General features: G+C 35.6%; 1 protein-coding gene across 3 annotated transcripts; it reads right to left on the bottom strand.

Moving 5' to 3' along the window:
- Pdi (protein disulfide isomerase) lies at positions 1-25,476 on the bottom strand. Of its 3 annotated transcripts, none has more exons than XM_071586168.1 (10): positions 25,212-25,476; positions 15,629-15,841; positions 14,385-14,518; positions 13,153-13,329; positions 12,445-12,651; positions 10,295-10,495; positions 9,712-9,882; positions 7,969-8,097; positions 5,212-5,301; positions 1-1,656 (listed from the first exon to the last, which is right to left on the bottom strand). In XM_071586168.1, exons 1-10 carry the CDS (start codon positions 25,459-25,461, stop codon positions 1,606-1,608), a joined length of 1,623 nt encoding a protein of 540 aa, XP_071442269.1. In that variant the 5' UTR covers positions 25,462-25,476; the 3' UTR covers positions 1-1,605. The 3 variants fall into 3 exon arrangements, with proteins under 3 accessions (XP_071442269.1, XP_071442278.1, XP_071442286.1); XM_071586177.1 differs by lacking the exon at positions 5,212-5,301 and adding an exon at positions 4,624-4,701; XM_071586185.1 differs by lacking the exon at positions 5,212-5,301.
- Positions 25,477-25,565: the final 89 nt, after the last annotated feature.

Raw genomic sequence — 25,565 nt, 5'->3', positions numbered from 1 at the left:
TTACATTTGTGAACCATTTATTACACATGGAACACGAGAGCAACCCAAATTCACATTTACAAATTCATTGGCCAAACCCCTTTGGAGGGATATCAGAATTTGATGACTGCCACAGGTAGCTATTTCATTCTTCATTATTAATACCAGAGACATCAAGGTACATGAAATGATCATGCCACCACCATTGGTAGTAGAAACTGAAGAAAATTTATAACTTATTTCAACAAATGACTTCCAATAGTGGATGCACTCAGTGGTTTTTATTTGGCAGGCAGGTTATGGAACAGTTGAGCACAGAACACATAATTGACCACAAGTAAAGTACAAATGACAGGTATTGCTCTCGCATACAAAACACAAAGACTCACCACGATTGTCAATTTGACAACATTCATAACTGGGTAGGGAACAAGGAACAATAAGACAATTCAGTACCCACAACCGAAAATATGTGAATTCCAGAAAGCAAAATCAGGCATGATGATACAAACAATTAAGTAAACGAATGTAAGTGTAATCGATGTATAAAAAGCACCAAGGCACAATTAATAAAACTTAAATGCCCTGTGGCCTAAAAGAGGTTTTGCTAACGAAATTCAACATTAATGGTAAGGTGACAAAGGTTATTTTCCCATAAAATCACTTATCAGTGAACGAGAGCAGAAAGAGGAAGTAAACTGCTAATTGTGCTTACCAAGAAGAATTAACTCACTTTCTCCCTCTTTCCTTTGTGCCACTGCTCTTTGAAAATATTGGCCAGTTGGGGCTTCAGACAAAGGTGTGGAAAAAATGCTTACTGGAATGCATTGCTCAAGTAATACGTTCTCCTGCTGGCCAACATGAATGATGGTAGAGCTCTATTCAGTCAAAAAAGCAGTCAAAAATACTGCCTTTTCTCCTCTTACACCCACTTACAAAAAATCTCATCCCAAAATGCACAAAACATACAGGGAGTGACACACAGAGTTATTAGAATTAATATGCATGGAGTGCAGCATTGAAAAGGAGACAAGATTCCAATTAAAACTGAACAGATGTAATACATTAAAATGGCCTCCTATGAAGAGGCTTAAACTGCACACCATTTACTAGATGGTTGTTACAATGGCTTTATTTCTAGGATATTGAATCCAATATCCTCTAAAACTGGTCAAAAAATGACGTCTGCCACCACATTAATTGCCAACACTTTTTTTTTTAAGTTTGAAAAGATTTCCTTTCGTGCATATCCTCTCCTGGAGAAAACGAAGATTTTTGCGACCCCACATCCTTCTCTTGAACTCCACAGCACACCTCTTCGTCTCACAGTGCATTGGCTGTCCAGGATGGGATGTCCACGAACACTGAAGGTGATATTCCTTGCAGGTTGTCTCAAGGGGATGAGCCAGTTCTGAAGGACTCTTCCTTCTCAGTCTTTGGAGGCAGCACATCCCAGAGAAGACTTCACATTGACGCTCACCACCACCACCACCAATGTCCCTCTGCTCCCTTAAACCTCCAGAGCAGTCCCCAACATCCACAAAATCACTCACACACACACGCCTTGCTTAAGTTGGTCAGAGAAGCAAGCCTTATGGCCCACACACTCAATCAACATTTGATCACCTAAAGCTCATCCTTCTTAGGAGCATCATCATCTTCATCCTCCTCTTCCTCCTAAAAACATAGTTGAAAAACATGATATAGCCAAACTAAATTTAATTACCAATTCTATAAGTGTGACAAGTATATTTGTTCACCAACAGTTATGGCATACTTAGCTTACTTAAAACAATTGAAATTTTCCTGTAATTATTTGTTGGTAGCACACAAAGAGTAATAAATTAATTTGATTCCAAATATTGCTTTGTCACACCTGGCATTCTAACACTAATGTTAGGAAATAGAATATAATGACTTTAATGATTTTCATGTGACAGATTCACAAAACATTTTTTGCCGCACTTTATTAAGATTGTAAACATTTCCATTCTGTGACAAGATAAGAAGTTTCATTCCATTTGACATGAACACCTCAAAAATATTTATACTTTGAGTGTGGCTGTATTTGAAGATATTTTCTGACTCTCTCTCCGTTTATAGGATAAAAAGTTTATCCTTTAAGGCAAATATACCATTACATATAACCTTGCAAAATTAAAAGGGCCATGTTGCTTTGAATATGCTCCACATTGTTCACTCAAGGTGTTCAAACTTATGGCTGGCTAAGGATTAACCACACATTTCTTAGATAGGAAAAAATCAAAATTCTCTTGTGAAAATGACGTGGAGATGAATGTGTCAAGGAAATGAGGGAGACAAGACATGCCTTCTATGATCTCAACTAAAACCTCGGGAACTGCGGAAACACATTTGAAGGGGCCAAAAATTTGTAATCTCCCAACATTACTTTAAATACTGTTAGAATACGGTAAATAATGCTACCTGAGCAGAGACTGCAGTCTTCAAAACTGCTGGTGAGGTATTTCAAATTCTTAAACATTCTTACGGTTCAAAATATATTTCAGGGGTAAATGAACAAGTAAATTAGAAAACTATTGAGTTTGACAGCAGTCATATTGGCAAATCTTCACCCAAAACCATCTTCTTCTAAGCTCCATGAAATTGCTAATTACTAAGCCAGCTAATCTAATGACACCACAAATAAAATAAAAGTTCAACAGCAGGAAACAAACAGCAGTTGGAATATTGTTTCATAATGATGGGATACCAATGGTTACAGTAACTAATCTTTTATGGTTAGGTATTCAAGGCAGTTTATAAAATATTCTAAGAATTTACTTTAAAAGGCAATTAAAATTCTCTGAATTGAAAAGTGGGTTCTCTCAAACAAAAGGCAGGAAGTATAAGACATTATTAGCTTCATTAAAATTCATTTTTAAAATTTTAAATGAAAATTAAACATTTCTTCATGGTAGACTGTATTCATAAAACTTCCCTAAGTTAGGTAACTTTTTGTTACAAAATAACTTGCAATCAGGTTAAGTTATATTCTGCCAATACTAATAATTGCAAGTATTTCAAAGGAAATGGGACAATTTTACTACTGAATCACTAGGAGACAAATTCAACAACACACTAATTTGAGCATATAGAAATATTTGAATGGTAAAGATTTCGCTACATATACTAAAGAAGCATGTTTGGTAAGGACTCATCCAGAAAATGGTCAAACGCACTTCCACTTAGTTTTGCAAACCCAATGAGTACCAAACATGCATACGTAGAGTGCTTATGGGGGATTTACTCCAGCTTAGGAGACAATACCTTACCAAACATTTTACAAATGAGAAAAACAAATAAGCACACATTCCCAATCAAATGGATTATTTTGTTTCAAATTTATTTAACCTCCTTAATGCAAATGAAATAGTATATTTAAAAACCTGAATGTTCAAACAGTTAAAAAAGTTAAAGAAAAAAAAACAGACTGAAGAGCCATGTTCTTTTCGAAAAAAATGGTCTCACCCCATATTTCCTCTCAATTAAGTGTCCCATAAGCCTTCATGGAAATTCATCTTTATGAAAAAATTAACTTGGGCATGTGTGCTGGATTTCATATATCAAACGAATGAAACTTCTTATGGATATCTTTCCATTGCCTATGAAACACAATCTTAAACAATACACTACAAGAACATATTATGCTTGAATCAAATTAGGCTGAGCCTGAATTATTTCTGTGAGCACCATAACCAAGATTACATTTCTAAGCTAACCCAAAGGTGCATGGTAAAAAAGTTATTCAAACAACTAAAACCATTTTTACTTCACATGCAATTGTCAAAGTACCAAGTACCACTCTTTTAAAGTTTTACCCTTGAAGATGCTAGTTAAACTGAAAAACCCATGATATTCACCAATATTTCAGAAGAAAACTTCACCAAATGCAAAAAACCTTGAGACATATGCAGTAGGTTATTAAACTTGTGCTCATATAACTAGAATTACCAAAGCTTAAAAAATATTGGAAGTAATGCTCCAATAAAAAAGTTCATAATAAGATTATGAACAAAAGTAAAAGGAATGGGTTGCAAATATGAAGAATAATCTTAAAGAAGGGATTCAGGTATTTCAAATTATTTCACAAAAACCAAATAAGCAGGTAGTAATTTATATTTACTTTAAGAACTCAAAATTTCTTAGCTATGACTCATTTTAGTGTACATATAATTTGGTCCCAGGAATACTACTCATTAGGATCAAGAAATTACTCAGAAAAATTCAATTAAACAAAGAGTAATCACTGGCAATGAAAATTAGAATTTGGGACCAAATTTTATTTTCAGCTCCCCTGAAACCACTTGGATCCAATGTTTCAATCACCATCCATAGATTAATTATCTGAGGCTACGATGGGCAATCAGAAATGATACTAGGAATCTCATATTAAAGCAAGGAATATTTTGATGAGCAAATGACACAACAGAAAGCAGAAGTTGCTCATTAAAAACAAGTACGAAGATTCAAATTTGTTAAGAAATGATGACATACAGGCCAATCTGTGGTTGCTGTGAAGGTTTCATCATTACTGTATCTGTCATTAGTTTTGACAATGATTTCAAGCAAAGCAAAAGAGATTCTTTACTCATTATGGCCAAAACATAGGTAAGTTATTTTTACCTCCACCACCTTCTCAGGTTTTCTCTCAACGAAGTCGGACAGAGCTTCCAAGTTTCGAATGCCTTTATAATCCAAAACCTTATTCACAAGATCATATCCAGAGATCATTTCCAAGATCACAGAGGTACAGCAAGGATGGGATAAAAGGCAGCAAAATAAAAAGAGAAAATGATAAAGTGGGTGAATGAAAGGTGTCATGCAAGATTTATCTACAAAATGGCAGAGAGGTGCTTAAATATGCCTGGAAATCCTGCAGAGAAATTCTCCTAACCCTTCAAACCTGAGCAATAAGAAGGTTCCGAAAAATAAACTGATCCTTCTAGCTCCAAACTATAAGATTGCCAGCACCCAATTTGATGCAGAATTTTACAATGCAATCATATACCGATTACTGGACAACCCAATAACTTGACCAATCTTAACTTATTCCCCATTAATCCAAACTTATTGCCCATGGAAAGGAGGATTAGTACAGAGAGAGCATTCACCACATTAAAAAGGCAAAAAAGAAAATAAAGAGATGGCATTCAGGAAAGGTGAAAATATTACCAAGCTCCTAAATAAAATTATGCCATCCTACTAAGTTACCTCACTGCGTGGTGCGCTGCCATAGTCTCCACCTGTTTCAAGGAATTTTGTAAGTCCCTCCAGATTTCTCTCACCATTGTACTCTATAGCCTGAAAATCAGTAAGGCAAACAACAAAATTCAACAAAGATATTATAAAAACTGAACAATATAAACAAGTCAACCATAAAGATGCTGGTCAAAACACAGGCTGTCAGCAAATGAAAAAATTGAGATGCTGCAATCAAAAACCTTTTAATTTACATAAATGTTTATGTGTATATATATATATATATTCAAGCATAAAAATATGGCTGGAATGACCGGCTCATGGCAGTAATGCTTCACATTCTCATTTCACAGAGCATTCCCAGGAGTTTATTTGAAAACAATGCCTTTTTTCATGCAGCCTTTGCAACACTGGTACTTCTGCAAAAGTTTTTATTTGATTCAGTTGTCTTTATGCTTGAGTAAACAATCTTCTCTGAGCATTGCAAAGATGTTTTCTGAATTTAATTTGCTCCAACATATTTTAGATGGCATTTTATACTATGTAAACTGAATAATGCTTGAACATATACTTAATCTAGCAAAAATGCACTAAACCCTTGCGAAACTGGACTATATGTTCATATACTGCATTGGATAATATGTTAGTCAAAATTCTACCATTCGAATGTTTGACACACTAACCCCAAGGAAAATTTTTCCCAACTATTCTTGTGTTCGCCTATGATTGCTGATGACTGACTCCATGTAATGCATTAAAACCCTCTTAATTGTAGAAATTTACCATTTAAATGTGAAATAAACATTTACATAAAGTATATGGCAAAATTTTCTCTGGTAATTCTGGAATGCCCATATGGAACTTCTAATAAAACATAAGCAATGTGCATTCAGGGGAATTATCCCATTTTTTACAGCCATGCAACAAGATAAATAATCAAATTTTATTTTAAGTTAAAGATAGCTTGGCTTCAGGAAAACTGCACTTTTCTTTGGCAATATTCAATTGTAATGATTCAACATACAATTTCCAAAGTTCTATGGAATAACTAAATAATATAATCCACTATAAAAACATAATTAATTAGTTGATGTTGCATATATCTTCAGGAATATTATATTATCTGATGTTTTTATGCGACAAAATGACATGGTTAATGGCACTTGAGACCCCATAATTAACCACAGGCGGTATAAAGTTAGATTCTGTCCAGATTATGCAATTAGCAAGGGTTTACTGCACTGGAACAGTATTTCAAAAGAAAGCTTTAAATTGAATAAACACATTATCAAAAATCAGCTTTAAATTAGATAGGCCACCCACACTCTCAGGCTCACCATTCCCAACTTTTTGACAGCAATCAAAATGATAAATACTGTTCTATGGAAACTTGGTTAGATGAAAAATGAAACAGTTTCTGGCGTCACTTGGTGGAAATTCTTCATATTGAAATTAAATTTGAAATACTTCGCCTTTCCACATAAAAAACTTTTATTTACGACCTAGGTTTCATTATGTTATAACATCATCGATCCTTTTTTGAAAGTATTTTGCATTTGAAAAAAGGAAGTTATGTTGCTGTACCCTATAAATGTATCTGCATGTGTGTGAGTTGTAAAGATGTTATACCATAATGAAACCTAGGTCGTAAATAAAATTTTTTATGTGGAAAGGCGAAGTATTTTAAATTTAATTTCAACTTGGTTAGACACTAAAAATACACTTTCTACATCAAATATCAGCTTCTATAATTCCAACATTTAAAAATGTAAAAAATCAAGTTCCCACTTAGCATGTGTGTGTTAGTTGATAGTACAAGGCGTGGCAACATATCTTCCTTTTTTGAAAGCATTTTGCATTTGAAAAAAGGAAGTTATGTTGCTGTACCCTGTATATGTATCTGCATGTGTGTGAGTTGTAAAGATTTTAGCCTGAATATATAAGATTTTGAGTATGAAGATTAGCATGCATTTGTGGGTTTTGCCAGTGGTTTTATTCCTAATTACGGGTGGTGACCTAACACCCCCCCATCAAATACACTTGTGGCAGCTTGCCGAGTAATATGTAGACGTAAATGAAATAAAGTAGAGTAGTTCAGGCCCACATCATCTCCCTGTATCACTAAATCATTGGTACCACAAAGTGCTGCATTGACCTTGAAATTACCGCAGTTAAGCTCCTACTGTTCACAACTCATAACAAAATCCTTAGCACTGGGAAATCCAGAATTGGATATCACACTATCAATTTTTTTTAAACTAGCCCATTTTTCCTATTCTTTTCAAAAGTTTTTTTAAGGAATAACAAAATGTCTGTACTTTTCCCAGTTTCCCAACAGGGTGGCCATCCTGTAAATGTACACACATTTGTAGACATTTAAGTTAAATATAAATTTTAATGCACAATAAAATAAACTATGTGCAACTCTAATCAACTTTCAGAGACTGCTCTTAATTTAAACTGAAAGGAATAATAATAAAAAACCAAAAGAATTCAAAGACAAATTGTCCAAGTATTATTAAAAATTATTGAAAATTCTCACAATACATTCTAGTAGACTTCATTAGACTAAGGACACATCAAGCAGTCTTTGCAATAAACAATGACAAGATATGTAAATTACATGAATTTATAGAGAAAATATTAGGATAATTCTTTAGAATACAAGAGTAGCATAATGCCACACTAGAAAACCAGAAAAGCTATGCCCCATGAATTTATTTCACGGCCAAATTCAATAAATCATAAAAACTGGATAAATTAACTCACCTTATTGTCTCCTTTGGTGTACAGTTTGATTGTGGGGAAACTATTTATCTTCACATGCTCCAGTTCATTTACTGTTGCATCCATTTTGGCAATCACAATACTAGGATGGTCCTTGTACTTTTCTCCCAGCTGTAATGGATTGAAAATTTCATTATAAGGTAATAACTTCAACGTATAGATTAAAGAATTAAAAAATATTTAACAAAACTTTGATTCCCTCCTAATTTAACTTAAGTGGACTATTGATGGCATATTTTTTAATGGACCAGAAACCTTGATATGGAATTGTGTGTAATTTATGATGAAATAACACTAGTGTTGTTACTTGTCAGTGATAATACATTAATACCCATTAAACAATTATTGTTACCGATGTCACAAAAAATACAAGAAATTAAATAAACATGTCCTTAATACACCTACCTAGATAATTGATACTTTTAAATCAATACTTCACAACATGTTCTTGGATTTTATAAATTCTATTTTAACTAAGTTATGCACAAGTTCACATAGTGGTTCAATTAATGGCTATAACGACTTGAGTGCATGAGTTAAAAAAATTCCATGACGTGCATGCCTTACTCTTAATAAGGCTTTGGAATTTGTGCACACATTCAAATTACATACCTTCGTTAAAATTGAACTGCCTGACAAATACAATAATCATTAAATGGAATGATTTTGTAAACATTAAATTTTGAAAAATAATAACGAATTTCATCAAAGGTGATACCAAAGAATCACGACAGAATACTGCACTTGGTAGGGCAGATGTAATGCTTAATGAAATATCTTAACAGTAGCAGACATTCCTGCAGGTCCAGCGTAAGAATTCCAGACAAACACTAAACAATTACTAATAACAGACAGGCATTTAAAATGCTCTCATCCTAAAGAGATAATACTCCACTCCTACTATGACTACATTTCATGAGGATTTTTGTCTTCCACGAAACGTTTTTAACTTTTTTAAATAGAAATGTTCTCTTTAATTACTAATATGATTCTCAATGCTTACTGCAATTTTTCCTGTTTGTAATAATGCAAAATACTTGTACTCACAATATTTGGATAACATTGCCACCAAAATCTTGGAAACATAACTGTGACCATAAAGCATAAGGTGACATGAAAAAATTGGCCATCATACGTTTGTGATTATTTCCTTCTAACCACATACTATAAGTTCTTTTAAGTGAAATCTCTTTTAGAATGAGTTCTATTATACTTTTATATGGGCAAACTTTTATTTCCATTTTTCATCAAATTCAGAGGGGCTACCAAAATGTCTTAACCACATTAATTTATTACATGTATTAGGACCTGATCAGGAGGAACAGACAAGCCATCTGCGTGATACCAAGGAATTTCTTAATGAGAGTCCACCGTAATTGCTCTGCTTAAAGAATAAATGATTGAATAAATGATTTTCTAAATTCCAAGAGAAAATTATACTGAAAAGAATTAGACAAATGAGATATTCAAGTCTCACAAGATTTCTCTGACTACGGCATAATGCATTGCCAATACATTGACAATTATTGAATAAATGATCCTTTAATAGATAAACTTGTACTTCCATGCCTTATTACATCAATTTTTGTACATAGTTACTTGCATTGACACTTAGGCAATACAAATTATAAAGTGATTTCATCCGAAATCCATACACCCAATACTTATTTTAAGTTTATAACATCCCCAATTACCACAGAATGTGTTCAAAAAAAGAGTACAGACCTGATCATAAATGGGAGCAAGCTGTTTGCAGTGTCCACACCATGGTGCATAAAATTCCACCAGCACATCCTTCTCCTTATTCAGGGCAACCTCCTCAAAGTTGGAGGCAACAAGAACTTTGACACCCTCTTTATCCCAATCTTCAGGAAGGTCTTGTGAGAGCATATGTGGCTGAAAAATAGCACATTTATAATTTAGGTCAATAATTTAACAACCTACAGTAAGAATTGGTCATATTATTGGGAAGAAACATTAGCACACAGATACTACTGATATTGATTAATATGACAATATACATTACTTGAAAGTCTTTATTATTTTTTATTTTTCTATTCATTTCAGTTGTTAGCACTTACAACTCCAAAACTTATTACACCAAATCCAATTGCATGACAACTAAAGATGAAATTTATACGTATTTTTTAAATTGGTTTTAAGCTGAATTCCATACTTCAGTTAATTAGTTGCATGAAAATATGTATTTTATTATCATAATATATAATTGTGCAGTTATTTTGAAAAAAGCTATAAAATTATTGTATTTGAAAATTATGAAGTCTCACTAATAACTATTTCATCTCACCTTCAGTTTTCCATCAAGGAAGTCCTGGACAAACTGCCGCATGACATTAGCAGAAATTTCACTTTCAACAGGCTTGTACTTGGTCATGTCTTCCTCAAGTTTGATCAATCTGATTGAGGGCACTTCCTCCTTTTTCATTCCAAAGAAATCTAATATGCGACCATGATCTTCATCATCAGAGTTGATGGTGACAAAGAGCACCTGTTGAAAAACAGAATCTGCCTTTTAGAAATGGCCCTTCACAAAAGTATTGAGAGACTGAAATATTTAAAGCTCCAATTTGGGTTTACCATGATGAGCTTGCTCTTAAGAGCTACCATTTATAAGAACTGCATGAAATGAAATATCAAAAGAATATAACTTCAGATAAACTAACAAATCGCCAGCAATCAAAAATCTATCAACACTAAAAGAACTAATATACCTAAAATCTTTCAAGTGGGGCTGCCAGTATTTAATCTACCCATTCTGTTTCATTCCTCATCCAACGGCAAAACAATATAGGCCTGAAATTTCTGTCTATACTCTTTGGTAGAATGAATTTTCAAATGCAAAAATAATAGTACATAAATATTTAGTGGGGCTATTGAGTGAAATAAAATTCAAGAAGGACAATTTTTAGAAAATTAAAACACAGCTGCACAATTTTTGAGAAAAAATTCTCTATGCATTTCCTTGAGCGAAACCATGTATGCGGAAGGATATTATCTTTTGGTTGATGTCTACAATATTCTGAATATTGGCTGCATAAATGAGGGCGCCTGAGCAGACAACACAGTGGTTCACAAGAAAACCATGCAAGTTTTCGTATTCCAAAGAAGAAAACTATTACTTCAGTTCCTTCCACAATAAGATATCTCGCAATGAATATAGTTTGACATTTAGATCTCCTGCCACCTACATTCACATTTTCATTTGAAGCAGAATTCCACATACAGGGTCTACCAAATAAATACACAAACTAGTGCAATCTGGCGGCCATGACACAGACTACAGCCCACCTACTGGTGGCACTAGTTGCCTGAGACCCAAGGAGCTGTCTGTCCTTGGCGGATCGTCGATTTGTGCATTTGTTGCCAGTTATGTTAGTTTCTGTTGTCCTTGTTTTTACGGTTTGTGGAAAATGGAAATTGACGAAATCACGGAGCAACAATCAACATCAAGTTTTTCAGTGAAGTGGGGTAAGAGTTTTCAAGAAATTCTGAAATGTTGACAGCTGTTTATGGTGATAAAGCTCTGAAGAAAGCATCTGTTTTTAAGTGAATTAAGCATTTTAAAGATGGCCGACAAGATGCCGCAAATGATGCAAGGCCGGGATGACCTTCAACCACCTGTGTTGACGACATTGATCATGGGCAGTCCCTTGTCCTTACAGATTGCCAAAAATCTGTCCGATTGATAGCGGAATAACTAAAATTAGGAAAATCAACAGTGCACACTATTTTAATTGAACATCCGCGTTTAAAAAAAATTAATGTTCAAAATTCGTGCCCAAGTTGCATTGATTGTTTGCCAGTTTCTGACAAAAATTCAATTACCATCCTCAATCATCATCCTCATTCGCCAGAGATTGCCCCCTGCAACTTTATCCTATTCCCAAAATGCAAAAATGAGATGAGGGGACATCACTGGGAAGATGTGGACACAATAAAGCAAGAAACGATACGAAAAAGAAAAAGCCTAATTGCCGAGGACTTTCAAAACTGCCCTAAACAGTGGAAAAGATGATGGACTAAGTGCATAGCAACGAATGAAGAATACTTTGAAGGGGACAAAATCGATGAAGACTAAATTTTGCAAAACAAAGAGTTTTTATGGCCTCAGTTCGGGTATTTATTGGACAGGGTAGTATATTTACCCTTGTCTGTTGGCATACAACACTGGTATTCACTTACATTGAACTAAAATAACCCTGGCTTAATGATTAAATTCAGATAACTTACTATACGATAAAGTGTAGTTATAATAGGCCATATCTTGCAGAATTACCAACAAAGCAAATTTTACAGAGCATCCAGTAAAAATATTAATTTGGTAAATAGATAAAATTTTTAAATGAATGCTAATTAAAATAAATTAAATGAACAATTAATTATATTGGTTGAAATTAAGAAAATAGTATCTCTCAAAAATAAATATTTCACTCTGACCTTTTCACGGAAATCTGCTGCTGCAGTCCTTGCATCTTCCATATATTGCTCGAAGTGGCCACCTTCCTTAGAGAAAAACAGGAGGAGGTGTGATCTAATCTCACCACCAAATATCTTTTGGGCTGTCTCATGGTTGAACTCCACAACCAATGGGAGGGACTGGGCAGTTACAAATCTCCTGATGGTCTCTTCTGTCAGAGGAGAATCCTGAAAACAGATATATTTGTACATAAAAAGAGCTCCAAAGGGGGAACTAGAGGCACTTACATCGGCTTTAGTAAACCTAGATTTTAAGCATTTTGGACAAAATTGCATAAGTAATATTTTCTGCCATTTTGTGACACTGAAGCATCAAGCATCAAAAATGAAATGGAAAACTCTTAAAATGAAATGGAAAAACCTTATGAAAGAGTTAAATCTTTTTCATCGCTTAAAAGTATGCAGCAGCAAAGCAAGTGAACACGCATACATGTAGGGCTGCTCAAATTTATAATTATTGACATTTAGAAAATTTAGGTTTCTTCCGAGAATAAAATTTATATGGCTTAAAGCAATTCATCAATTTTCAAGTCTTCATTGAGTCGCTAAATCAAAAGGAAGTAAATTAATAATCCAATAAACTAGGGCATAAAATAGGCATTTCCGTGGTTATACTATGAAGATCCAGATAACATACTACATTACAATTACAGAAACAATTTTAATTACCTCAACATTCAAATCACTTCTTCCCTCATCAAACTTCTTGAAGAGCACAACAGCTTCCTTTCCTTCCTCCACATTGTATTCAGCGAAGACTTCAGGGGCAGCAACAATACCAAATGGATACCCATCAATGTTTGCAGCAGCACTCAGAAAAGCCTTGGCAGACTCTGTAGTTTGATCCTGCAACAATACCAACAGTTTCAACCAACATTCTAGCAACCATTAACTAAGCCTATTACACGTTTCACAAAAATTACAGAGAAACAAAACTTAATTAACTATTTGCTACAAACAATTACTCTACAAATATAGATAAATCTCTTACATTGCATTTATCCTTTTTGCAGCAACTATATTACTTAATTAAGATGTACTGCACAATTACATATACAGTAATTTTCTCATTTATGACCAAGAATAAGCCAGGGAATAATTGAACACCTAACTACACCGATATCTTCAGCACACATCAATGCAAACATTAAATGAAAAATTTTCTCTGTCCATAGCTAAGTTTTCAGTCATGTGTGGAAGACTGGGATTATTTGAGCCAGAATTTGTTCCATGAAAAGCGAAACAAAAATTATCTTTTCTCTTTAAGCTTATACTTAAATCATAGTGGGTAATAAAACTTTTCAAAACCTATGTATGTATATCTTAAAACTTTAATTCATTAACTGTTTATAATTATATATTTTAAAGTTCCACAAAAAGGGAATGCTGCTACCACCACAACTCCTGATTTAAATAGCCACTGGAAATACACACTTCCAAGATTTGGTATGCTACTTTCTTAGAGAGGAACCCAATTAAATTAATAATATAAATAAGACCAATGCATGCCTAAAAATCGCAGATCCCTTAAGGAGTGAGTAAACCTCAAAGTAAACAACATTTAGAAATTCCATATACGCTTCCAATAAGGTATGAGTAAATTGTTCTAGGATATCATGTAGAGTTATCCCATGTGTGGCAAATACATTTATAATACCTATGATTATTAGTTGTGGTAATTATTTGAGCAGGGGACTGACAGATAAGGTAGCTGTTTCAAAATCATATTTACAAGATATTAATTCAATTCAATTAATTTACCTTTGTGAACTATTTCTGTCAATGGCATACATGGGTGAAAGATAAAAATTAAAAATAACTGAGTCAATCTACATTGAACCTTAGTGACGCAATACCACATAATCTTTGTTTCTTATGGAGTAATGAAATAATTAGTTTACCTTGAAAAATCCAACAATAACCACATTAGAAGAATCAATGAACTCCTTCATGCCCTTAACACAACCCAGCTCCTTAGCAGGTGGTCCAGTTTTCTTCAGGAGCCAGTTCACAATTTCGTCAGAAGTTCTTCCACCTATAAATGTGTTAAAATAATATTTAATCTTCTGGTGATTAAAACTATCAAACAAAACAAGAGAATGCCTTGGTATCCACTTTATTCAAAGAATTATATTCAGTTCAACTGATACAAACAAATACTATGAATTGTGATAAAGTTGTTTATCTTTTATCTAAAAATTATTTTTCCCTCATATTTAAAAGTTAAGAATGATAATAGCTTTTCTATGGCTTCCTCATTACATATCAGCACTTAAGTTTAAAACATGAACAAATCAAGCATTGTTTACTAATCCCAATGTTTTTGTTTTGTGCACTTTGTGATTGGCAATGATAGTCGGAAGCATATATTATACATAATTTCAGCCTGGCTAATTTGGCCATTTGCTGCAAAGAATAAAAAAGTTTACATCAAGTTGAATTTCAATGAAGAAAATACTAAGTCACTGAACAAACCATCTCCTCAACGGATATCTCTTGGAAAAAAAGTAGTCAAGTTGCCAAAAGAAGAGTCTTACTATGTTTCACTTGAATATCAATTCAAAAAAATAAACAGCAATGTAGGTTTCCAATGAAATGTACACGACATCACAAAATAATGCCTTATTTTTTTTAAAGTAAAAGATTGTGGTTGCAGAGACAAACATGTATTTCCTTCAATTGTTTCAGGGAGAATTGCACGGTGTCTCCCTAACAGCACAATTTAAAATGTAGCAAAAAGGATTTCAGTGGAGTTAACTTGTGCTTACTTAAAAGATAAAATCACATGGCGCTAATGAATAATTTCTCTGGCATTTTTTAAAACCTATTCTGCTCTTAAACAGGGTACATGGGGTCCACAAAGGTGGCTTACATGAGTAAATAAAATCTTGTTCAGTAAAATGATGATTCCATAGAGATAAAACATTATCACAACTCCTGAAGGCACAAATGGTTAGTTTAAATCCTTACAGAAAATTAAATGTAGAGAATGCACATGGAAACAAAATAAAACCATGAGCAATTGACTGTAACACACTACTAGAAGGTTAACACTGCAAGAAATACTAAATAAACATCAGCACTCCTGCTACTTAATGGTTACTTTAAAACCAAATAGAAAAACTAAATAAAATCAACAATTTACCTGTGTATTCCACAGATTGTCCATTTCGGAAAAACTTCAATGTGGGATATCCTCTGACGCCATGTTCTTCTGATAGCTCAGTCTGTTCTGTGGCATCAACCTTAGCAAGAACAATTTTGACACCATCCTCTGCTTTGCCAATTTCCTCCAACTTTGCTGCAGCCTTAGCATATTCAGGTGCTAATGCTTTGCAATGTGTGCACCATGGAGCATCTGAAAGAATATATAACCATTCATGAGATGTCGATCCTGGAATGCAATAATATTCTGCCAAAAAAATAATAAATATGCAACAACCTGAATCAATAAGAAAAACTGCTCAATTTAGTGGATTAAACTTTTTACCCAACTAAATACAAAATCAAAATAAAAGTGGCAAATGGATAAAAAATGTTTTTATTTTGGAGCCAGTACACAAAAGTATGCCCTTAAAGATAAAAATAAATTCAGTGACTGTGGACCATGAATAGCATAACTCCTTCAGAGTACTAGATTAAATTCACAAAACAATTTTCACTACAAGAGCACTCATACACAGGAAGACCTTTCTCATATAAATACTCAAGAAGAACGAGGAAAGGCTACATTTAGGAGGGAACAACTTTTGCATAAGATATCTAGGAAAAGTCATCAATTATCTAATTTAGCACTGATTTCTTTACCTACTTAAACTACCAGAAATTAACTAAAAATATTAAATTAATTCTGAAACATTTCGTCTGGATATACGAATCCATTTTCACATTTTAAAAATATTCACTGACAGAGGAAATTATTAGATGGATATACATGATAATTAAACCAGTCAACCTCTATAAAATAATTTCAGAGCAAATATTACCAACTCGCATTGATTCAAACTGATTACAAAACATATTTTTGACCGCATGTGTATTCTCTTACTTGAGGTACCCTAAACTGTACTATATTCTAAAATATTTAGTCAAGCATTCTCTGTGATAAATTCACAACAAAATCAGCTCTTTAAAGAGGTTGGAAAATCAGGTTAATAAACCCACTGAGCTGAAAAAATCCCTAAAATTCACCCCACTTTAAACCATATTTCAGTGTCTCAGTCAAATGGCCAAGTTTTAACTGCTCTGCTGCTATATGTCTCTGGGCATCATTAATTACTGACCAAGGAACACTATATTATTGTAAATCCCCAGAAAGATAGGAAATCAATTAGCTTTGAGGATTACAAAAAAGTGCATTCTATGGTAGCAGAATAAATGGTATTCAATTTAGAAAATTATGAGAACAAGCCACTTAAATAAAATTGCATTTGCAAACCTATCACAAACAATCAGTTTCCTTTTGCACTTATCAGAACAATATTCAATGAAATAAAATTTATACAACTTAGCGAAAACCTTTCTCTTGCTTTCAGTGAATTTAATATATAAAATATTTATACATGTGATAATTGACACCAAATCTTAAAATAAATATAACACAAGTTTTCTGGGTCATGGTAGTCTAGCGGGAGTGTGTTTGACCACTGACCCCACCCCCAGTTTGATTCCTGAGCAAAGCCTCTCTGGCGACCCTCCAGCTCCATCCAATTTGTGATTTTTTGGGCACCAGATCTTCCTTGGAAACCATAACTGGTTTCCAAGAACCTGCCCTCACATGTGAATTCCACATGCCATCAGGTTTAGTACTGGGTTAACTTTACCATCACCTACCAAACTGACCACCTTGTTAATTACCGAGTTTATGGTTTTTACCTAGGCTGTGTTGGTTGACTAATTTTAGAGCAAAGTTGGGAGACCTACTCTATATGAAGTTTGTCTGAGATGTCTCATGCTGATAGGTTAGTCATATTGCATCCAGAACGAAAAAGATTTCCTTGAGATTGAGAGAGTGATGATCTTCTCTGCTGAATTTTTCCAGAGCTGTAGTCATTATTGTAGTCCATTATGTGAAATGAATAACAAAATGAACTGCCTAATATTTCTGCTAATATTTTTTTAAATCAATGGACAAAACTTCAGTCCTTGAGGGCACAGCAATCAAAAGCCACTGCCGTAATCAACCTGATTGTTTCACATGAAGGGGTTGAGCTCACCTAACACTAAGCAGTGGAATAAAAAATTCAGGAAAACACAGCTTCTTAATAGGTATAGCCGAGGGTACTCTTGAGGGGACATCAGGTATTGAACCAAGACCCTCGGATCAGCAGACTAGTGCTCTTCCACACCCCTCAGAAATCAATAATAGTCTGAATAAATCTGATTTTTCTGTAGCCTAATTGGATAGATCTTAATTCCTGTTAATTCAACAAAAATATGACTTCACCATGTGAAAAGAAAATTGTAGATTCAAACATTGGCAGTACGTAGCTGCGACTACCGGTGTTCAATAAGTGTCTGAAATTTCATGGTCAGTTTCATACATGTCTACACCAAGCTTTAGGGATATTATGTATAAGCTGTGCTTACTTGAGATGTGCTCACTATAACGTTTCCATCAAAGGCGGCCACACTCGTTTTAGTTTGCACGTGATTTGATCATTTTCTTAACCAAGCTTGTCTCTCGATTGCTAACAGCTCGGGGGATCGGGATGGGGCGGCAACCAACCTAAAGTACTTCACAACTAAATGGCCCGGGTTCGAATCCTGGAGTTGGCAGATATTTTTCAGTGGTATCCCGATTCCTAATTGAGGTGCTTTGTGGAGAGCACTTATGAGTGAGCACGAGGTCCGTCAGATGGGACGCTAAGCTTCGGACCCCTAGGCGCCATTCGTTCAGAGTTCCTAATGGGTTCGTCTCCACTCATCATTCTTTCCTATCCATCCCTAACGGCGAAAATGACCTTCGCTGTCGGTCGCCTCCCTCCACACAGAGCTCGCTGTCCTTTTTCCCTGTATTTCGATCAGCTCAATTTGCCGGGATGAGCCGCACGTTCAGACTGCGACATGGTGAAAGTGAGGACGATAAATTCGTGTCTGGGGTGTTCGAAAAAACGTGAAAATCGATGAAAATCAACTTATGACAAATATATTACATGTAAATTGACGTATTTTGCAATTTAACGCATACACTCCTCATTAACTGGAAGGTATGGCTACAGTACAATGTATAGAACAAAAATACGGCGGCATATAAAGTAAAACTGAAATACTACTTTCGAATTAACCTTAATTTTATAAATGAAAAAATCGCCGTCTGTTTAACAGCGTTCATTCCCAGTATATTTAGTTTAAGCACAACACTTTCTTTCCCTAAAAGCTCTACGCCCAATGGGAGGCCTCTTTCTAAATGGACCCTCGAACATCCGCTGTTGAAATATTTCGACCAGCAAGCGACTGGAAAAAATCAACACGGACGAGATGTTGAAGTGGCAGTGACCTTGAAGGAAAATGGAATTCTTGGAAGGAGGGTATGGAGGGAAAGGAATAGGAGGAAAGGGCAAAAAACTTTCTTCCCTCCGGCATTTTCCTTAACCCTACACAATGGCGCCACCTCTATGGCAACTAGTCATATTATTACACCATAATAACCTCAATTGCATACAAAATAGGAGCCTCAATGCTAACTCAACTTCTTGCCTCTCGGCCGAGAACACAAATTCGGGATTCGAGAACGAAGAGCATCACATAATTTTCGAAAATCGTTTTAATTATACACGATGGTTTCCTTTCACGAATAAAAACAAATTAATTTCGCCCGACAGGGAAAATTCTCTCAATGATGATATTAATAATGCAGCACCCACTTGTAGCTAAACTAAGAGGACATCAAGAATAGGTTGTTTACATTTTCCCCTTTACTATGATTTTTATGTTTCACAGAGAAGTGAGCCAATTCTTCTGTACTTGCCAATCAAATGCATCAGGTAGGCAACAAAAATATCCTCGAACACTTACTCCCATACGGGGACACTAAAATTATACGACCAAGTATAAACCTCATCCAACATTTCTCGTTTCTTCGTCTACCGGAGTTTCTTATTCAAGAGAATAAATGGATAATCCGGGGAATGAATCAAACAAACACGATTGATTGAAACTCCGCTACACCCACGTGGTCCTTGGAGCGGTAAAATAAAACGGGAATCATCTGCGCCAAAAAATATTTACGGAAACGCGAAGCTTTTTCTGGGTGGGAAAATTTACCTAAGTCACTAACTTTGACGTTGGCTGAACAAGTGCGTGTAATTATAACGACTACAACATCCATGGATTCCGGGAAATTCAGACGGCAGATTCGGGGTTGGAGGATATTAAAAACCTAAATACAGGAGAGTGTATACGTACATTATCTAGAAGTAGATGTACCTTTGAGGCACCTCTGCCAATACAATTACGATGCCTAATACATTTACCTCAACGCAATTGGAAGCCTGTAAACTTTAAGTGACATAAGAAAATATGTTTATGATGGGTTTATATAATTGCAGATATTCACGGATGCCTCTAGGGAACTACCAACATAAACGTAGCGTCGAAATTTAGTCGCCACCAATTCTTCAACCGTTCTTTTTGACAATGATCCAAATTCACAAAAATATTTCGGGGATTGGAGTGGGCAGACCGCAACACCAATTGCTCATAAAAACCTGAACTACCCGAGTGGAGGTTCTTATTTTTTCAGGCATACTCGCAAGGCCAAGTTGATTGCCTAATGCGATATGATTAATAGTGTTAACTTGTTTTCACCAATAACTTCAACGGCCCCTATACCTACCAGAAGTTACCAATGGAACGTTATCAATTTATCGCCTTAATTGCCACGGCGTCATAAGGAAGAGCGCGATGGCCAACTGAATGATAAAAGTCGAGAAACGTTTTGGGGTAAAAATGCGCCAGAGCCAAACGCATGTGATACTAGCTTCATTGTTATACAGAACTAGGCAACATTAACTGCAGAATGCGACTCGAGGAGACGCCATATATTAAAAAAAGGCACAGGAGTGAAACACGTATGTAACGGTGAAGTAGCCATTAATGGCCAATGACTATCCACGCAGGCACTCCAAGAGGTATTCAATCTGCAAATACGTAGTTAGGTAGATATTCGATGAAATTATTGTAGAATAAAACACTCGAGGAACTCTAACATGAGCCCCGGAACGGATTTAGAGAGAAGCAATACGAGATTGAATTAGCGAACGAATGAGCGGAGTGCGTCCGTAACCTATTGCCCCTGAGGTTTACGCCACAATACTATCTTTGTCTGGCTCCATTCCAAGTCTTCGGGCTTCCGGCGTAACATGGTGACGCATGCTATAGCACCATGGAGGTAAGCAAATGCGTGGGAAATGTATTGATGACCATATTTTGGGTGGTGTCTGTGAATAACAAACACGTCAAAGATGGACTAACTTTCTTTTCATTCTGAGTAGCGAGGCTAAGATAACTACGTAACTGCATTAAGGGCGGTCTCGTGCGACATTTCCGTTAAACCAATAAATTATCTTCTAACGTTTCCAGTTTTCGAATCGCACTCCCACGTCCTCTTCCTTCCGAACAATCTCCGACGAACCAGCTTATCAAAGTTGTGCACTCGAGGAATACACAATCATTAATGAGACTAACTAGTACCTACTTCCTTTGGTCAACTTTCCGGACTTGTCATGGGCATTTTTCCAAAAAAAGATAACTTATCATTCCTCCTTCGTGGGACTTGTGCTAGTAACAACAATATATTGCAAAACGGTAAAATTATAATCACAGAATATATGAAGAACTTTCAATTCCTTTTGCCTACACTTGAAAAACTAAACAAATGCCTTCAAGTGATTGTGAAGGAAAATTAGATTTTGGATGAATTCTGAATTTTGACAAATATCTGCAAACATTTCTATGAACTCTTACACGTGGGAACCTTACCAAATTGACTCGTATTCGAGAATAACCACTTGGGTTTATCAATAACAGAATATTTTTTAATTACAATAAGTAACACCACATCACATTTCTTCATTTTTATAATTAATTACGGAAATTGACAGTAAAAAGTTCAATTAACGAATGATTTCACAGCGCATATGCTAAGACTACTAACCTATCGACCCCTGGAGCTGAAAAAAATTCAATAGGCTCATTTCAGTCAATTAGGTTCCCACAATTCCCAAATTTATGAAAAATGATTGTATAAAGGGCAAAATTGAGGCTCAGTAACAACACATGATACCTACATTAACATACAAATCAGCGATTCAGAAAAAAATAGCTGGCCCATTTGTAATGAAGGCATTTTTTGCCCCTGGCATCAGACAAACTAGATTTCCACAGCCGGTTTACGCATCCACTCCCACAACGCTCGGTTTACGATAGGCCTACTAAATTTTCAGCTTGCGAAATAAAAGAAACAGTAGAAGATTAAGTTACTTTCTTTAGGCTTCCACACTTAGCTCCAATCACCAAAAAACCGTACCACTATAATCTTTGGAAGAGGTTCTTCAAAAGAATCCCCGAGATTTGGATCGGAGATTCGGTGAAAGGTGAATTTAATCATATGCGAATGAGGCTGGTAACAGGTTCCTAGAACGAAAATGTCAATGAATGGGTAAACGTTGAAGCTAAATATCAAGGTCATTGTTTCGAATTATGTATATCACACTAGCGTTGCGTGAGCGTTGATAGGGACACATGAAAACCTAATGATAAGTGCCTAAAAAAATTAAAGTGACACGAGGAAGACCCGAAGCGTTTACAAAAATATTCAGACCCAGAACAAAAATGTCCAGAGTTGATCCCATGAAAAAAATACGACAATCTCCAGGAGTTTTAACATATTTACAAGCAAAACATCATGAAAATTTGGGTATATGGGTAAAAATCGAAATAGAATTAGGTGGTAAAATCAGCCAAAAGGAAATGACGACCAAATAATTTGAAGAGGGCTGACCAACCATGGAAACATTCGAACAAGTGATTACGGCAAATAAGATAGCGGGATGCCTCAATAATACCATCTCGAAGAATAAGCACAAAAGGTTTATAAGCATGAGACTTAACGCAATGTACAAAAGCAACAGCAATACTAACAAGATTGACTTACGGCAAAGACAAGCGGGGAGATGTATAAAACGAAGTCGAGAAACAGAATGGAAATCCCTTGAAATATTGAAGGGAAAACATAAATCATAGAATGAGAAAAGCAAAAAAACTAGATGAATGCAATTTAGAGAACATCAATATTTAGTCTACGAGCGTGGGCATGAATGGAATGGCACACAGGATGTAATAATAGTTTGATTGCCAGGGGTAAGCTACCAGGAGAAATAAGCGTGGGCCGACCAAGGAAAAGATGGCGGGATAATATAGAAGTGATGAATATGAGGATGTACTGGAGGAAAGAGGCTAATGCTCAAAAAGAAAGACGTAGATTTAAACCAGGAAGAACAAGTCTCCTCCTCGTGTAATTTCACTGGTGTTATCAATTTAAGATTAACTTTATCGGTTGGCATAAATGGAAAGTACGACGGCGAGTAGGAATTAAGAGTACTCTAGGGTAAAGACCACGAGACCGGTCAGTTCCAACACCATCCACCCCACTATTAAAGAATTCTCTATGAACAGAATACAGAATGTTTGTGCGATGTACAGCTAGGTCAACTTCTATCAAATTATTAAACAGAAATGTTGAACGCCGGTTTTCTTGTCATCCTTCCCCGGTTAATTCAACAATTTTCCACCACGGCAATGATTTTAAATTAATTTCCGAGAGTAAGGATCATCTTTAAGAAATACTAAACACTAACACTCGCTCAGTATTAAATCTCCGGCATTCCACCACGTTAAATACAATAATTACAATTACGAAGTTTTTCTAGTCTCTAGAAAACATGCATCAACATCAAACAGCTCACTCTCTCTCACACCCTATTAATTATCATATTTTCCTAAGCCCTCGCTGATAGAACTCACCCAAGAATACTCTGAATTCTGTTTTAATCCGTAGGAGTTACATTGCTACATTTAATTTACTACAGCATCCCAAAGAGTCCGTAAAATCAAATGCAATATCATCACTTAAAAATTGCATCGTTTTGAGATCAATGAAATTTCTAAAATATCCTGGTATTAAAAAAATTTCCAACACAATATTACTGACAACGATACTTAATAATAGTTCGTGACAAAGCTGGATGTAATCATTACAATGCTACCAGGATTTTCATACGGGCAGGAGAATTGATACTGCCTGATCTGTCACAAAAATTCATATAAGTCGTCTGGCGAAATTCTAGTTTGGGAGGGACACGAATGTTAGAGGTTCAATGAAACAGAAAGCGTGTTGCTTACGTCATCAACCGAAAGAGGTGTTTGCCCCTTACATTTTTTTACAAAACCAGTTCCCCACTGCCAAGGTCGGACTATCTGCCAATTAAGGAGCCGGCGAGTTATGCCAGTTCATCGACAGGGAAATTCTTAGCACTTAAAAAAGTGTTATGTGTAAGATTAAAACAGGTTTATAATCACAAAGCATTAATAGCATGGCACATCTTTAGTGCATAAAATTACAATTCAAACACTACCACAATCATCCAAATGTTGCTTATAAGTATCCAAGCCTAATAATATCTTCCTTCAACCAATCACCGGATTCACCCCATCTACATTTAAGCGTAATCAAGGTGAAGAGCATGAGACTAAAGATATTTCAACAATATTTGGGTTAAACGATTCGTGAACAGGCTAATGGAGTGCCAGCATGCCTAAATTAACACCTTCCGGTGATAACTCGATGCGTTGTACTCTCACAGGACTGGAGGGAATCTGACAAAGGGACTCAATTGTATTCATAAGATTTCGAAAGATCGATTTGAAAGGACAATCAACAATAAAATAATCGAGTGCACGAACGTCGCCTAATACGGGACACTAATACACTGCACATATGTTATCAATGCTTGAACCATGACCTTGATCTTTCAACGGTAGGTGTAAACATTGGGCAAAACATACGGGTAATGAAGTACCATTGTTTAAAAAGTGCAACAGCACACGCACAACTGAAAAAGTCTCACAAAACCTACTCTTCCCACTAAGAAACAGTTTTTAAGATGTTGTATTTGAATAAACACAGCCGAGATCAACGACCGCGCCATGGCTTTGTCTAGGGCCGGGGCGTAAACGTGGCAACGTGGTTAATACAAATGAGACAGCCCACGTCATCCTAGTCGATTTATGTTATAATTACCCCATAATGCAAAACTTAAGAATGCATCCATCTGCAAAACTGCCAACTGAAATTATCACACCCACAATGACTCCATTCCGGGTTTACATACTTTGTTCCAGGGCACACCGGCATATTAATATAAGTACGCCTACATTCCGGTTCTATTCACTTTCTTCTAGAATACAGTGCCGAGAAAGATTCGGTCAACAAGCTTCCCAGAAAATGAATAATAGAAAAAAATCATTATTATCCATCTCTGGTATGCATGGTTTTGGCTTCTAAACTACGACTATGAATTATTCGTCGTGATTTTAGGTAAAAACAGACAAAATAAATGGAGATGTTGGTTTCCAGGATTCACCCCTGCATTAATAAAATACAGCGGCTTAGCAAGAACATGTTAAACACCTCTCGGCGAGAGAATGTAGCAAATAGTCCTACTTACAAAATTCCACCAGAATAAATTCATTGTCTGCAATGGCTTTCTTGAAATTACTCTTCTGGAGGACAAGTACGCCTTCATCTTTCTTGATTTCTTCTTCACTCCATACGCTGGCTGACAAGCCGATGATTAGGAACACCGCTAGAACCACCTGCATCTTGACCGTGTGCTTAAGTCCACGAGATATGCCCAACAGAGGCGGCTGACGGTGAGGGACCCGCTTTTTGCTAAAATCAGGATAACGTGGCAGCATCGACTCGTGGTGTGATTCTATTGGCACAAATAATCACGTGTCACAGTCAACCCCGTCAAAACACGTATTATTCAGAAATATTATATATGTGAAATTTGCTATTT

This window comes from Hetaerina americana, unplaced genomic scaffold, assembly GCF_022747635.1.
Source record: "Hetaerina americana unplaced genomic scaffold, ioHetAmer1.1.p SCAF_1, whole genome shotgun sequence".
NCBI lineage: Eukaryota > Metazoa > Arthropoda > Insecta > Odonata > Calopterygidae > Hetaerina > Hetaerina americana.
The sequence above is the reverse complement of the archived record's forward strand: the minus strand, read 5'-3'. Positions and strand labels throughout refer to the sequence as shown.